Genomic DNA, 16,421 nt, shown 5'->3' with positions numbered 1-16,421 from the left:
ATCGCTACCAGCCAACATTTATTGCCCATCACTAGTTGCCCTTGAGAAGATGGTGGTGAGCTGCCTTCTTTAATCACTGCAGTCCATGTTTTGTGGGTTGACCCATAATACCATTGGGGAGGGAATTCCAGGATTTTGACCCAGCGAATGTGAAGGAATTGCAATGTATTTCCAAGTCAGGATGGAGAGTGGCTTGGAGGGGAACTTTCAGGTCGTGGTATTCCCTTGTCCTTCAAGATGGAAGTGGCCGTGAGTTTGGAAGGTGAAGTCTAAGGATCTTTGGTGAATTGCTGCAGTGCATCTTGTAGATAATACATACTACTGCTTTGAGCGTTGGTGGTGGAGGGAGTGGATGTGGTGCCAATTAAGCAGGCTGCTTTGTCCTGGATCGTGTCAAGCTTCTTGCGTATTGTTGGAGCTGCACCCATTCAAGTAAGTGGGGAATATTCCATCACACTCCTAACCTGTGCCTTGTAGATGGTGGATAGGCTTTGAGGAGTCAGGAAGTGAGTTACTTGCCGCAGTATTTTTAGCCTCTGACCTGCTCTTGTAACCACTGTGTTTGGTTGGTGAGTTTCTGGTCAATGGTAACCCCAAGGATGTTGACAGTGGGGGATTCAGTGATGGTAACACCATTGAATGTCAAGAGGTGGTGGTTAGAGTGTCTCTTATTGATGATGGTCATTGCCTGGCATTTGTGTGGCATGAATGTTACTTGCAACTTGTCAGTCCAAGCCTGAGTATTGTCCAGATCTTGTTGCATTAGAATGTTGACCGTTTTAGTATCTGAGGAATCATGAATGGTGCTGAACATCGTGCAATCATTGGCAAACATCCCCACTTCAGACATATGACGGACAGAAGGTCATTGATGAAGCAGCTGAAGATTATTGGGCTTAGGGCACTACCCTGAGGGACTCCTGCGGAGATGTCCTGGAGCTGAGATGACTGATCCTCCACAACCACAACTATGTTCCTATGTACCAGGTATGACTTCAAGCAGCAGAGAATTTTCCGCCTGATACCCACTGATTTCAGTTTTGCTAGGGCTCCTTAATGCCACACTCAGTAGAATGCAGCCTTGATGTCAAAGGTTGTCATTCTCACCTCACCTCACCTCTAGAATTTAGCTCTTTCGTCCATTTTACTTAAACATGATTTTTTCTTAAGAAATTCATGCTGGCTTTCATTAATTAACTCACATTTGTCAAGGTGACTGTTAATTTTGTCCCAAAATATGATTTCTATAAGGTTCCCCAGTACAAAGTTCACCTTTATAAGGGCAAAATGCTGCCGATGCTGGAAATTGGAAATAAAAACAAAAATGCGGGATGAACCGCAGATTTCTCTCCCATGTACTTTTAACCATAGTTTGAAAATAAAGAAACATCTTTAACCAGAGAACTGTCTCCATGACAAACTGTATTTATGTTAGCTAAGCTGTAATTTTGTGAAATGCAGCTTAATACGTGGTCTCTGATGTGTTTCTCTCTTCACAGATGCTGCCAGACTATATGATCCTTTGTCAGAGCTGTCGAGGGGTCCTCTCTACTCGAAGTGTTGGCTCTATTCTCTCCCCACGGATGCTGTCAGATCTGCTAAGATTTTCCAGATTATTCTGTTTTTGCTTGGGAAGTGAATATTCTGTTCATTAGAATCATCTAGAGACACCAATAAGAATTGATTTTCCTTTCACTCAGTAGCTGCATTGTTCTGAGGAATGTGGTTCTTTCTACTTGACTACATTTCATCATGCCTTAGAGGTGCTACTGACCAAGGTATACACTTTTAACACAGGATATTGAAAAATACATGTCTAAATTCTCTAATGATATGGAGATGCCGATGTTGGACTGGAGCGGGCACATGTCTCACAACACCAGGTTAAAGTCCAACAGGTTTATTTGGTATCATGAGCTTTCAGAGCGCTGCTCTTTCATCAGGTGAGTGATGGACTCACCTGATGAAGGAGCAGTGCTCCAAAAGCTCATCATACCAAATAAACCTGTTGGACTTTAACCTGCTGTTGTGAGACTTCTTCTTATTAAATTGTCTAACATTGGTTATATGTGTCTCTATGCAAATAGTACCTTTGTAAACTATATTCCAGGCACCTTGTGACTTTTCTATCATCTATTCACTCTAATATGTTAGTCTTTCAGCCCGAGTCATTCTAAACTCCCTTTTACAATAACTCTTCTACAATTCTGTAGAATTCTGTTGAAGGGCCATTTGGGCTTCAAATGTGAACTCTGTTTCTCTCTCCAGAGATGCTACCAGACCTGCTGGGTGTATCCCGCATTTTCTATTTTTATTTCAGATTTATCAGACCTTGATAACCTCATCTCTCACATACAACAAAAGTTGGGCAAATATAGAAACTCCCCTGAGAAATTAGTTTGATTCACCTCGAAATGTGCTGACTTACTTCTTTTCCCAAAAAGAGAATATCTTTGAAATGATGCAGTTAAATACAGGTTTATCTCTTTTTGCAGGATCCCAAACTGCACCCCTCTCAACAAAGCCTGGAGAACTGAAAAATATACTGCAGTTTTGCTGCTGACTAAAGTTGTCAACTGTAATTAATATATATACAATAGGTAACTCATGACTTGCCTCCACACTCCAGCCATCAGTCTGCCAACACATATTTATGATGCACTGTCTCCTTACGCCAACTGGAAAGCAAAATATCAGCAGGTCTGACATCATCTGTGGAGAGAATAGAACCAAGAGTCATCCAAACTTAGAACAGTGACCCTATTCTCTCCCCACAGACACTGTCAGATCAGTTGAGTTTTTCCAGCATTTTCTATTTTTGTTTCAGATTCTGGTATCCTCAGTATTTTGCCTTTATCTGAGGAAAAAGACTCATTGCCCAATTGGATTACGCTTGGCCAACAGCCAGCATTTTACTTCCCACCCCTTCCCCCCTTCCATTTTCAAATCTTAGGGAGGCACAGTTAGCATTGCTGCCTCCCAGTACCAGGGACCCAGGTTCGATTCCCGGCTTGGGTTAGTTTGTGGGGAGTCTGTACCTTCTCCCCTTTTAAAGTTTATTAATGTCACAATCAGGCTTACATTGACACTGCAATGAAGTTACTGTGAAAATTTAGCATGGCCAATGCACTTAACCAGCACGTCTTTCAGACTGTGGGAGGAAACCGGAGCACCCATAGGAAACTCACAGATATGGGAGAATGTGCAAACTCCACACAGTTACTGTCTTCCAACACCAACTGGAAAGCAAATTGCCCAATTGGATTATGCTTGGCCAAGAGCTGAACAGCCTTTTACTCTTTGCACCTCCATTTTCAATACTTTTACATTTAGTTAAAAAAAAGCATCGAACGAAACAAAAACAAATATTTTGTTTTTAAATGTGCAGGTAATTTTTTCACAGGATTGCACCAAAGTGACTGATCTTCAAGTGTAAGAGGCTCTGGAGGCCCAATCTTGTGGGATGAGTGGTTAGCACTGCTGCCTCACAGTGTCAGGGATTTGGGTTCGATTCCCGGCTTGGGTGACGTCTGTGTGGGAGTGTGCTCGCTCCCCCGTACGTGCGTGGGTTTCCTCCGGGAGCTCCGAGTGCACTGGCCATCTCCCTCACCGTACCCCGAACAGGTAAAAGTCCCGGAGTGTGGTGACTCGGGGATTTTCACAGTAGCTTCATTGCAGTGTGAATGTAAGCCTACTTGTGACACCTAATAAATCAACTCAAAAAAAAGTAGACAACCCTGCCACTGGCCTGTGGACATCTCCCAACGCTGCTAGTTCCGTATGAAAGGAGAGAAGGTTAGCACTCCCCTTGATAAGGATGGCAGGTGGCTTTACAACGCGCAAATGGTTAAGGCATTGCCATCTACGTGGTGGCATCTGACCATGTTTTTCTCCAAGCACTCTCCCCATCACTACCGCCAACAACCACAACGACAATGGGCCTGCCCTCACCCTCCCGGCATGCAGCGGGCAGCATTGACCTCTGAACCGCAGGCGGCTCACCGGGCGACACATCCGGGCTCTGAGTGCAGAATGGTGTGCAGCTAAGATGGCGGTGATGGTGTTCAATGGCGACTGGTTGAAGAACTGGGAGAAAGGGGGCAAATCCGACTTGTAAGTTCTGACGCGTCGGAGAAAAATAAAAGACAGAGTCCCCACGAGCGGCGCACTCGGTGCCGGAATATTTATATTTTTTGAGCGGAGCGTGTGTGGAAGCCGATCGGCCCGCGTAGCGTCTTGTGTGTGTGAGCTTTGTGTAATTTTACATCATGTCAAAAACGTGGTGCTGTTTAATTCGGCGGCGGCCTAATTTTTTAATCCAGAAAAGGTTTCCCAGCAAACTTGACTGTTTCTCGTCCGAAATCTTGTGGCCCTTTGTACCACAGCTTTATTGTAAGCTGCCCCCTTTTTTGCCGGAAAAGTCACCAGACAAATGTGTTATTTTGAATAGTAAATAGACTTCTAATATTCCTTTTTTTCTTATAAAACTACTATTTGTCGTTCATTGTCCTCACAGTGGAGTCTAAATTTAGGTTGAAAGCGACAATACAACGTCTCTCTTACAGTTTAGCTCATGATCAATTTATCAAGGAAAAGTAGTGATTGGTGTTAAATTATTTTGCAGCAGATTGCCATATTTTACAAAGTAGTATTATGGCTATATTAAAATGTATTGAACTGCCCAATTTTAAATCTCAACACCATAAAATGTCGGCACCGAATTAGGCCATTTGGTCCTTTGAGTCTGTTCCACCATTCATTTATGGCTAATACAATTCTCATCCCCATACTCCTGTCTTTTTCCCCCATAATCCTTGATCCCTTTATTGATGAAGAACCTATCCATTAAAGACACTCTATGACCTGGCCTCCACAGCCCTCTGTGACAATGAGTTCCACAGATTCACCACCCTCTGGCTGAAGAAATGCTGCCTTGTCTTAGTTGTAAAGCAGCATCCCTTCACTCTAACGTTGTGCTCTCGAGTTCTGGAGTGTCCCACTAGTGGAAACATCCTCTCCACGTCCACTCCATCTAGGCCTCTCAGTATTCTGTAAGTTTCAATTAGATCTCTCTTCCCCCCCCCCCCCCCCCCCACACACACACACACACACACACACACACCTCCATCTAAACTCAATCGAGTATAGACCCAAACCATTCCTCATAAGTCAGACCTGGGATCATTCTTGTGAATCTCCTCTGGACCCTCTCCAAGGCCAGCAAATCCTGCTAAAATTTATGTTATGCACCCAAACCTGCATAGTGTAAATGGATGAGTAGAGCCCAAACTGATTTCAGAGTCGTATGGAGCAAGATTTCTTCCTCCAGAAAGTTGTGATCTGTTTTGCTGTATTGTCAGGCTGGTTACGCTAACTGCACTACTGTAGCAAAGCAACAGCTCTTTACATCCTGTCTTGGTTACAGTGTAAATGGATTACTTACATTTTACATCTCAATTTGTTTATTTTGTAGTTGAACAATTATGAAGTATCTTATTTATAAAATCCTTGCTGTAAAGTTATTAAAATACTGTACTTCATCAAATCAGAAACTGAAGCACAAGTATTCTGAAATTTCAATTGTCATAGGAGAGAATCTTTGAATGAACTGTTTTTAAAAAATAGTCAATACAATCTGATAAAGCATTGGTAGCATTGTTATAACAATTAGATTTCTGTGTAATATTATTGAAAACTTCAAGTTTAGAATGGTGCCGAATAGAATTTTGCTTTAATTTGTGTTTTCTTCAGACCATTAAGTACACGAATAAAATACACGTCAGCTTTCCACAAGAAAGCTTATGCTATGGTTGTGGTAACATCACTACCAACTTATGCAGTGCCTTTAATGTGACAGAACATCCCAAGGTGCTTCACAAGAGTCTTATGAAACAATATCACAGAAACGCATTAGGCAATGTTAGGTCAAAAGCCCAAAGCTTGGTCAAATATATGCATTTTTAATAGTGTCTTAAAGGAGCTAAATGAAGTGGACTGGTGTTGGGAGGGAATTTCAGATATTGAGGCCTGGAGATCTGAAGATATGGCCACCAATTGTGGAACAATTATGTTAGGGAAAACACGAGGGGTCAGAATTAGATAAGCATACATATCTTGTCACCTGGTTGAGGAGGTGGAGAGGGGCAAGGCTGTTGAGAGATTTGAAGACAAGGTGAGAATTTTAAAATCAAAACATTGCTTGACCTAAGGTAACGGGAATTGTGGCACATTAAGACATGGGCAGAAAAGTTTTGGGTGACCTCAAGTTCATGGATTATTGAAGATGGGAATATATTGAAGCCAGTGGTGTGGTGGGATGTCAAGGTTAGTGATAATAAAGGCATGGATGAAAGTTCCAGAAAAGATGAGCTGAGACAGAGGTAAAGTCGAGTGATGTAACAGACATGAAAATAGTATCAGAGATGACACATGTGAGTTTGAAGCTCATCTCAGGATCAAATGTGACACCACATTGGTTCTTGGAAATATGGGACAGGATTTGGGAGGTGACAACATCTTTAAGGAAGAAGAGGTTGGAGACAGGATGATAGTGTGCAAGGATAGAGAAATCAAGGTTTCTTTAAGTGGAAAGGTGATGTCAGATTTAAAGAAGATAGGGACAACATCTGAGGACAGAACCATTCACAACATTGGCTAAAATATAATCATAGAATCATAGAACCTTGCAGTGCAGAAAGAGGCCCTTCGGCCTATCGAGTCTGCACCGAACACAATCCCACCCTGCCCTACCCCCATATCCCTACATATTATACCCACTAATCCCTCTAACCTACGCATCCCTGGACACTAAGGGGGCAATTTCTTAGCATAGCCAATCAACCTAACCCGCACATCTTTGGACTGTGGGAGGAAACCAGAGTACCCAGAGGAAACCCACGCAGACATGAGGAGAATGTGCAAACCCCCAGTAGACAGTGACCTGAGCCGGGAATTGAACCCAGGACCCTGGAGCTGTGAAGTAGCAGTGCTAACCACTGTGCTATTGTGCTGCCCAAATAGGGACCTAGTAAGGAGGTTCAGTGATCAGTTTAGTCGGTATAGGATTGAGGGAGCAGGAGATGGGTCTCGTAGACAAGATAAATTCAGAGAGGACATGGGGGAAGTTGGGAGAGAAATTAGAGAAAGTTAAGAGTTTAGGGCTTGGACAAAGAGGAGCATTAAAGGAAGTTTGGCCATGATTTAGAGCTCTGTTAAGAACATGAGATTTGGCCTTTTACAAAATAAGGCGGTCATGATATCTATGCATTTTAGCAATTGCATTTTTACTTTTGCAATAAATGAAATACCTTTTTCATAGGTATGTATTTATACAGTCATAACATTTTACAACATGGGACGTCATTCTGTATTTTTTTGAAAGAGCAGCCCAATGTAATGTCTTACCCCAGCTTTTCTCTATAGCTTTGCAAGTTAGACTTTTTCAACTATATGTCAAAATTTAAAAGCTCTTATGGAATCCACTTCCACTGCCCTTTCAGGTGATGCATTCCAAATCATAACCCTCCTTTTGGGGAAAAATACTCCTAATTTCACCTCTATTTCAGTTTCCAATTATTTTAAATCAGTGCCCTTTGGTTACACGGCGGAGAAAATAGTTTCCTCCTATGTACTCTTTGTAAAAACTCACATCTATTCGGTCCCCGTTAGCACTCTGCTTCAAGAGTACGTAGTTGAATGGTTATGTTATTGGACTAGTAATCTAAGCACCTGGACTGATTCAAAGCTGCGAGTTTAAATTCCACCGTGGCAGCTGCATGATTTAAATTCAATGAATTAAGTTAGTCTCGAATTAAAAAGCAAATGTCAGGGTGACTCAAGAACTACAGGATGGTTGTATTAAAAAAATACGGTTCACTAGTGTTCTTTAGCGAAGGAAATCTATTGATCTTACCGGTTTGACCTTTGCATATTTTCAGATCCACAACAACGTAGTTGATTCTTAACTGCCCTCTGAAATAAGAAATTAAGAATAAGAACCGCAAACAGGAGTAGACAGCATAACCTGTCCAGCTTGCTCCATCATTCAATATGTTCATGGCTTATCCTTGGCTTCGACTATTTCTTGCCCTCTCTCCATATGCCTTGATTCCCTGAGACACCAAATGTCTCTGTCCTAGCCTTAATGATATTCAATGATGGATCATCCACAGCCCTCTGGATTAGAGAATTCCAAAAATTCACAACCACCCGAGTGAAGAAATTTCTCCACGTTGCATCCCAGTCCTAAATGATTGGCTACATTTCTGAAGACTGTGGTCCTGTGTCCTTGATTCCCCAGCCAAGGGAAACAACATTTTAATATCTACCCCTCAAGTATCTTCACAGTTTGTACGTTTCATTGAAATCGCTCCTCATTCTTTTAAAGTTCACGGAATGTAGACCCAATTTACTCGACCTGACAGCATAAGACAACCCCCTCATCCCAGAGACCAACTGAGTGAACCTTTGCTGTACCATCTCCAATGCAAGTATATCCTTCCTTAAATATGGAGACCAAAACTGCACACACAATTCCAGTTGTTTTCTCCTCAAAGCCTGTAATTGTTGCTTGATCAGCCACTTGTTTGTAATCAATAGTTGGCTCACAACCAACTTCTCGGGCAGTTTTCGATTGGCAGTAAATCTTCCCTGAGCCAGCAACACCCACATCCTATGAATGAATAAATAAAAAAGTCCCAGTTTCTCCAATCTCTCCACCTAACTGACTGCTCATCCCTGTGAAATGTTCTTGTTCCCTTCTGTTGTCCAAATGTCCAAAGAGGTAAACTCATTAAATAGATGATTTCTTATAGGAAGAAGTCTGACAACACCAGGTTTAAGTACAACCGATTTCCCGATTACAGACGCTTAGTCATCAAAATTTGGACTAGATGATAATCCATCAATCACATAAACGTGCTAATTTGTAATTAAATGCAGATGTGAACCACCTGCAAAATTGATAACTGATAGCTTACAGTACTTAAATTCAGAAGATAACATTTGAGATACTACTGAAAGACTCAAGCAAAGGATTCTGCATTGTTAAATATCACAACAAACAGAAATATTTCAATTTTGGTGACAATTTTAAAAACAAATACACATATTCTCATGTAGTTTAAAGTGAGAGGGGAGAGATACAGAAGGGTCCAGAGGGGCAATTTTTTCACAGAGGGTGGTGAGCAACTGGAACAAGCTGCCAGAGGTAGAAGAGGCGGGTACAATTTTGGCTTTTAAAAAGCATTTAGACAGTTGCATGGTTAAGATGGATATAAAGGGACATGGGCCAAGCGCAGGCAATTGGAACTAGCTTAGGGATTTAAAAAAAGGGTGGTATGGACAAGTTGGGCCGCAGAGATTTACGCATTGAAACAGGCTCTTCGGCCCAACTTGTCCATACCACCCTTTTTTTAAATCCCTAAGCTAGTTCCAATTGCCTGCGCTTGGCCCATGTCCCTTTATATCCATCTTAACCATGCAACTGTCTAAATGCTTTTTAAAAGCCAAAATTGTACCCGCCTCTTCTACCTCTGGCAGCTTGTTCCAGTTGCTCACCACCCTCTGTGAAAAAATTGCCCCTCTGGACCCTTCTGTATCTCTCCCCTCTCACTTTAAACTACATGAGAATATGTGTATTTGTTTTTAAAATTGTCACCAAAATTGAAATATTTCTGTTTGTTGTGATATTTAACAATGCAGAATCCTTTGCTTGAGTCTTTCAGTAGTATCTCAAATGTTGTTTTCTGAATTTAAGTATTGTAGCTATCAGTTATCAGTTTTGCAGGTGGTTCACATCTGCATTTAATTATAAATTAGCATGTTTATATGATTGATGGATTATCATCTAGTCCAAATTTTGATGACTAAGCGTCTGTACACAGTTTAATTTCAATACCAGTATCAGCTTGTCTTCTAGTACCAAAATTAACTCTCAAAGAAATTGCCTCCTGTTAGATTTGCTATAGCTTTTTGATAGTACTTCTGAGTATTGAGGGGAAGCAGGTGCCGCTTGGTGAGTACTTTTTACTCCTGGTTCTCGTTTTTCAAAATGGGAAAAAAATGTTTTTTTATTCAGTTGAATGCCAATGAAATCACACTCTTGCATCTATTAAGTATTTTCTGAGATCTTGTTGAATGTAATAGTTTTCTGATATATGATGTGAAGGCAGGCCTAGTCTTGCATGCTGGAAGAGTCAAATATAAACATTGGTTGATGTTTTATCTTTCTGAAATACATGAGTTGTGTGTGTGAGAAATAATCTTTCCTGCAGTTATCTTTTTTTCCTGGATTTGTTATCTCCCCAAACCAGAACAAAAGTGATTGCACACTGAACACCCTACATGCACTTGCTTCCGTCTTTAAACGTAATTTTTCTGGCATTATGTTACTCAAAAGTTCAACAGAGAAACTGTGGCAAGTTCAAAATAGGATAATTTGTTCATACAATTCTTGTCCCATAAGGCAAGCTGATACTTGAATTGAAATTGATTCCTCTCAGTTTGTGCAAGGTTGAATCTGCTTCCAGTCGGCAAGATTAGGATTGGAGGATAATCCATTGATATTATACACATTGCTCATCATCTTTCCATTTTAAAAATCTGAATATTTTCTCCACGATTGAATTGTTTTAATGGTTTATTTCTGCAGCAGCAATCAGCCAAGACATAATGTTTAGCCTGCTGGAAACAGTCTTACAAAAAATGCCAGAAAAATAACTTGAAACTTGCATGACCTTTGGTACAATTTATTAAAATAAACAATTGCTCAGTCCTGACACAAAATTCATGTACAACGAGTGCTGCGGTAGCAAATTTTCATTTATGTCTTGATAAGCCATGTCTCTTAAGTTTATGTTTTCCTCTCATAATCCAACAGTGGTAGATTTCTAGTTAAATCCTCATGAGAACAGAAGTAAAGAAATAGCTTGAAGCAAGGTGCAGGAGGGAGGGCAACAGAGTCTTTGGGTGTTCATACAAGTTCTGGACAGGTGGCAGACATTTAAAAGGGACAGGCTGTACCTCAACAAGATTGGGACCAGTGATGTTATAGGAGGTTGGAAGGGTTTGAACTAAGTTAATAGAGGATGGACACCAGCATAAACAAGTAGAAAAAAAGAATAAGATACATAAGATGAGAATGTTGGACAGGATAGAAAAGGAGTAGTTCCAAGTTCGATAGAAGTGAATGAAGAAGGTCTGCAAGGAATCTAAAGACAGTTTATAATGCATTCTGTAAATGCGCGAAGTGTGGTGAATAAGGTTCATGAGCTATAAGCACAAACAGCCACGTGAGAATCTTATGATGTGGTAATCTTGGAAGTATTCCTTAAAAATGGCAAGAACTGAGCAGTTAAGATTGAAGGATGGAAGGTGTTCAGAAAACATAGCAAAAGGAAAAAGGGATTTGGAGTTACAGGACTGACCAGAGAAGACATTGTAGTGTTTGAAAGTGGGAATGTCCTTGGGCAAGGACAGAATTCACGTGCTCTGAGTTCAGAGGCAAAAAGAATGTGATCATGCTACAAGGGTATTCTGTCTGCTTTAAAATAGTGTGAGAGAGATAGCTAGACAAGCAAATCTGCAGGAAAATCACGGAGATGGACAAGAGCTATAAAGTGGCAAACTTTAATTACCCAAGATGGACAAGAGCTATAAAGTGGCAAACTTTAATTACCCAAATGTTAATTGGGAAAGTGTTTAAAAAGTAAGGAGGGGGATGAATTTCTGAAATGTGTTCAGGAAAACTTACTCGATGAGTACATTCTTGGTTCAACTGGAAAACAGACGTTGTGAGATATGGTGCGAGGAATGGGGTAGCCGAGTGAATCAAGTGCATTTGGTTGTGAGTTCACGTCACATCCCAAGGTTTAGAATACTATACAGAAGGCAAGGAACAATTTAGCCAGGGAAAAGTTGAACCCAAATTATAGAATCCCTACAGTGCAGAAGGATACCATTCGGCCCACCAAGTATGCACCGACACTCCCAACAGAGCATGTTATGCAAGCCCTATCCCTGTAACTCCATGTATTTATCCCAATAATCCCTCTACTCTCCAATTTTTGTGTAACAGTAAGAGGCAATTTAGCATGGCCAGTCCACCTAACCTGCACATCTTTGGATGAGGGGAGGAAACTGGAGCACCTGGAGGAAGCTCACACAGACATGGGGAGAACATGCAAACTCCATGTGGACAGTCACGCTAAGCTAGAATCAAACACTGGTGCTGTCAGGCAGCAGTGCTAAACACTATGTCACCAAGCCACCCTATTGACAGGAAAAACCATAGAACGTTGGATTATCTTAAAGGCGGAGACACTTCATTTACAGGTTGGGTATGTTCCAACAAGGGCACAAGTAGGGCAACCAAAACCAGAACTCCTTAGATGATAAGTGTGATTATAAAATGTGCTGATGCAAAAGGTGGCTGATGCGTGCCAGGTGAATTCTTCAAGGGAATACCAAATCAAATATAGTAGGTTGAGCGGGGAAGTGAAGAGGGAAAAAAAAACTGACAGACAGAATAGCAGTTAACATGAAGGGGAATGCAAAAATGATGTTTTTTTTTGTTCCTTCGTGGGACATGGGCATTGTTGGTTGGCCAGCATTTATTGCCCATTCCTAGTTGCCCTTGGAGAGCATTTGAGAGTCAGCCACATTGCTGTGGCTCTGGAGTCACATATAGGCCAGACCAGATAAGGACAGCAGATTTCCTTCCCTTAAGGACTTGAGTGAACTCGATGGGTTTTTCTAACTATGAACAATGGTTGCATGGTCGTCAGTAGATTATTAATTCCAGACATCTTTTATTGCTTTGAATTTCCACCATCCGCCGTGGCAGGATTTGAACCCGTCCCCAGAATGTTAGCTGATGTTCTGGATTTGTAGTCTAGATAATAGCATTAGGCCACCACCTCCCCTAACTGACAAGTATTAGAAAGTGGCTTAGGCCTTATGAAGGACAAAGAGGATGACTTATGCTAAGAGTCATAGGGCCAAGGCTAAAATACTTAAATACTTTATATTAGTGTTTCTGAACAAAGAGGAATCTGACCAACATTAGTAGGAGTAGAGGTGGCAGAGCTAATCAATGAGGTAAAAATAAAGAGGTGGAGGCATGTGAAAGGCTGTCTGTGCTAAGAGTGGACAAATTTCTTGTTATAGATGGCTTGTGTTGCAGGTTGCTTAAGGAACTGGGAGTGGTGATGAGGAAGAACTTGGTATAATCTTTAAAACTTTCCTGGCTATCAACTGAGCCCCTACAGCACAGAAGGATGCCATTCGGCCCATCAAGTCTTTACTGACCACAATTCCACCCAGGCCCTATTCTCATAGTTCCACATATTTGGCCTGCTAATCCCCATAATAAGCATGGCCAATCAACCTAATCCTCACCTTCCCTGTGGGAAGAATCTGGAGTACCGGTGGAAGCCCAAGCAGACCCAGGGAGAAAGTGCAAACTCCACATGAACAGTGACCCGAGGTTGGCATTGAACCTGGGTCCCTGGTGCTGAGAGGCAGTAGCGCTCACAACTGTGCCATTGTGCCAGTATTGTGGGATGGTGCCAGAGGAATGGCCAGTGGCAAATTACACCATTATTTATGATGGCACAGTGTGGAGTTTGCACATTCTGCCTGTATCTGCGAGGCTTTCCTCTGTATGCTTTGGTTTCCTCCCACAGACCAAAAGACTTGCTGGTTAGGTGCATTGGCCATGCTAAATTCTCCCTGAGTGTACCCGTACAGGTGTCGGAGTATGGTACTCAGGGATTTTCACAGTAACTTGATTGCAGTGTTAATTTCAGCTTAGTTGTGACACTAATAAATTTTAAACTTTAAATGTTATTCTAAGAAGGGTATAAAGACAGTCCTAGCAACTGCGGGCCAGTTTAACGTAAGTGGTGAGAAGGTTTTAGAAACAATAATCTTGACTTGGAGAGGTTTAACTTATTAAAAATAGTCAACATGGTCTTCTAAAAGACGGATCACGCTTATGTCATATATTAATTTTTTGTGGAAGTACCAATATATATTGATTAATGATGTTTATATGGATTTTCAGGAAGTTTTGACCAAGCACTACTTAAAAGGCTGGCTAACAGAATTGTAGCTCATTGGAGAGGAGGGTCAATACCAACTTCAATTTCAAAGAAAGGCTCAAGGGCAGCAAACAATGAATTATATTTAGTGGTTGTTTTTCAAACTGGAGGATCGTATGTAGTGGTGTTTCGGATTGGTCAGTGCTCACATTTTTTTTTGACGTATAAATGCCTTGGATCGAATCGTGAAATGCAGAGTAAAACTTCGAAATTTTCCAATGAAAACAAACTTCAAGGAGTGGCAAACTGTAGGATGGTGTGAATCAACTGCAACAGAACATCGGCTTGTAGGATGGACAAGCAAGTGGTAGATGGAATTGAGCACAGAGAAGTGTAAAGTGGCGCATTTTAACGTAAGGAATAAGGAAAGGCAAAATAGACTTATATTTTTACAGGAAGTGCAGGGACAGAGGGACCTTGGAATGCACATGCAGAGAAATCTTTGAAAGTGGCTGGACATTTTGAGAGTAGTTAGCAAAGCATAGGGGATCATGGCTTAATAAGGTGACATGGTGGCACAGTGGTTAGCCCTGCAGCCCCTCAGCTCCAGGGATCCAGGTTCAATTCCCACTTGTCTGTGTGGAGTTTGCATATTCTCCCCGTGTCTGTGTGGGTTTCCTCTGGGTACTGTTGTTTCCTCCCACAGTCCAAAGATGAGCATGTTAAGTTGATTGGTCATGGCAAGTTGTCCTTAACGTCCTGGGATGTGTAAGTGAAAGGGATTAGCGGGGTAAATGTGTGGAGTTGATGGGATAGGACCTGGGTGGGTTCTTACCAATACAGACTCGATGTCCCGAATGGCCTCCTTCCGCACTGTCGGGTTTCTATGATTCCATAATTCTATTTATAAGTAGAGATTTCAAGTGCAAAAGGAGAGAACTTACACTGAACCATAAACTTCAGGCCTTGTCAGTCTTTGAGTCTTATGTTCAGTTCTGTTCACCACACTTTGGGAAAGAGGGGCCTTTAAGAGGGTGCAGAGGAGGTTTACCGAAATGGTTTCAGAAATGAGGGATCTCAGCTATAAAGCTGCTGGTGTTCTCCTTGGAGCATAAGAGACTGAAGGGAGAGGTTCTAGAGGTATGCAAAATTATGATAGGTTTTGACCAGGAAAAACTGTTCCCATTAGCTGATGGTACAAGGCGAGCGAGAGATGCAGAAAGAATATGACAAATGACTTTTTTTACACTCTCTAGTGATGACCTTGAACTCGTTGCCTGTGCGGATGATGGAAATTGAGTTCAGTCAATGATTGTTACAGGAAAATGGCTCAGTATTTGAACTTGTGGGCTTCTGGGGATGGACTTGAGGAGACTAACTGCTTTGCTCCAAGGAGAGTGAGCATAGACTCAAAAGGTCCAAATGGGCACCTCCTGTGTCATAAATATATATGTTATGTGTATTAAATGTTTCTGCATATAATAACAGTACCTTTGCTGTGCAGTCATTGATATTATCTTCATGTTAAAGTTGTTTCAGCTATTGTTTGAAGTAGAAATGAACAAAATTAAAGCAAAGCTAATCTTTTTGCATCTTGAGATTTAAAACCATGTTTTGAACTTGAATTATTTAAAATTTGTTTATTAGTGTTTTAACACTGCAGTGAAGTTACTGTGAAAATCCTCTAGACGTCACACACTCCTACTGAGAGAGAATTTAGCCTGCCCAGTGCACTGAACCACCACATATTTGGACTTGAAGCCTTGAATCCATCAGTCTTACTTTTTAAGCCTCATACTATAGCTTATTTGAATCTATGACACATTTGGGAAAATCTAAGCGGTTAAAAACTAGGTACGATATGAAAACCCCTTGGTCTTTGGATACAGTTGTTATTTCAACAACAATTTAGACTGTATATTCGGTGCAATGCAGTTTTCAGTTTGATAAATGGCTTGCACCAGAGATTTATTCAAAAACTTATCTGGGCGTTGGACCTTGCTGAAAACTTTGTGCTTTGAAGCTAAGTTCTTAAATTGTGTCAACTTTTGATTCTTTCAAACATGTCTTCATAGATTATTTCTGTAGGTATCAAATACAGCAACACTGACACTTCATTCTGAGCAAACAGTAGAGCATTGACAGCTAGATTTGCAAACATTCTGTTGTTTCTTTTCAACTATATAAGGCTGAAGGGATACAGACGTTAGTGGAAGTAACTGAAGGACAGATGTTCTTGCATGGGTTAACTTTACTTTCATCAGTGAGTTATTTGATGAGCTGAAGCTCGTGAAAGATTACCTAGTGCATGTGAAAATTATGCTTTGTGTCATTATATCTGAAAACAAACTGATCGTGTTCAAAAATGACCTGTTGCTG

General features: G+C 41.2%; 1 protein-coding gene and 1 pseudogene across 3 annotated transcripts in view; both read left to right on the top strand.

Moving 5' to 3' along the window:
* The first annotated feature begins 3,773 nt into the window (after positions 1–3,773).
* On the top strand, positions 3,774–3,892 carry LOC145342769 (U6atac minor spliceosomal RNA; annotated as a pseudogene).
* Positions 3,893–4,007: 115 nt separating this feature from the next.
* Positions 4,008–16,421, top strand: part of thoc2 (THO complex 2) — a 133,255-nt gene continuing 120,841 nt past the window's right edge. For all 3 annotated transcript variants that reach the window (XR_013886515.1, XR_013886516.1, XM_080187410.1), the window contains exon 1: positions 4,008–4,113. Coding sequence is in view for 1 of the 3 variants with exons in the window: in XM_080187410.1 (XP_080043536.1) it covers positions 4,049–4,113 (65 nt within the window). In the remaining 2 variants the exon portion in view is untranslated. The remainder of the gene's footprint in view (positions 4,114–16,421) is intronic.

The sequence above is a fragment of the Carcharhinus amblyrhynchos genome, chromosome 4 (assembly GCF_965287045.1).
Source record: "Carcharhinus amblyrhynchos chromosome 4, sCarAmb.v2.hapA, whole genome shotgun sequence".
NCBI lineage: Eukaryota > Metazoa > Chordata > Chondrichthyes > Carcharhiniformes > Carcharhinidae > Carcharhinus > Carcharhinus amblyrhynchos.
Note: the sequence above shows the minus strand (reverse complement) of the source record. Positions and strands in the feature narration are given on the sequence as shown.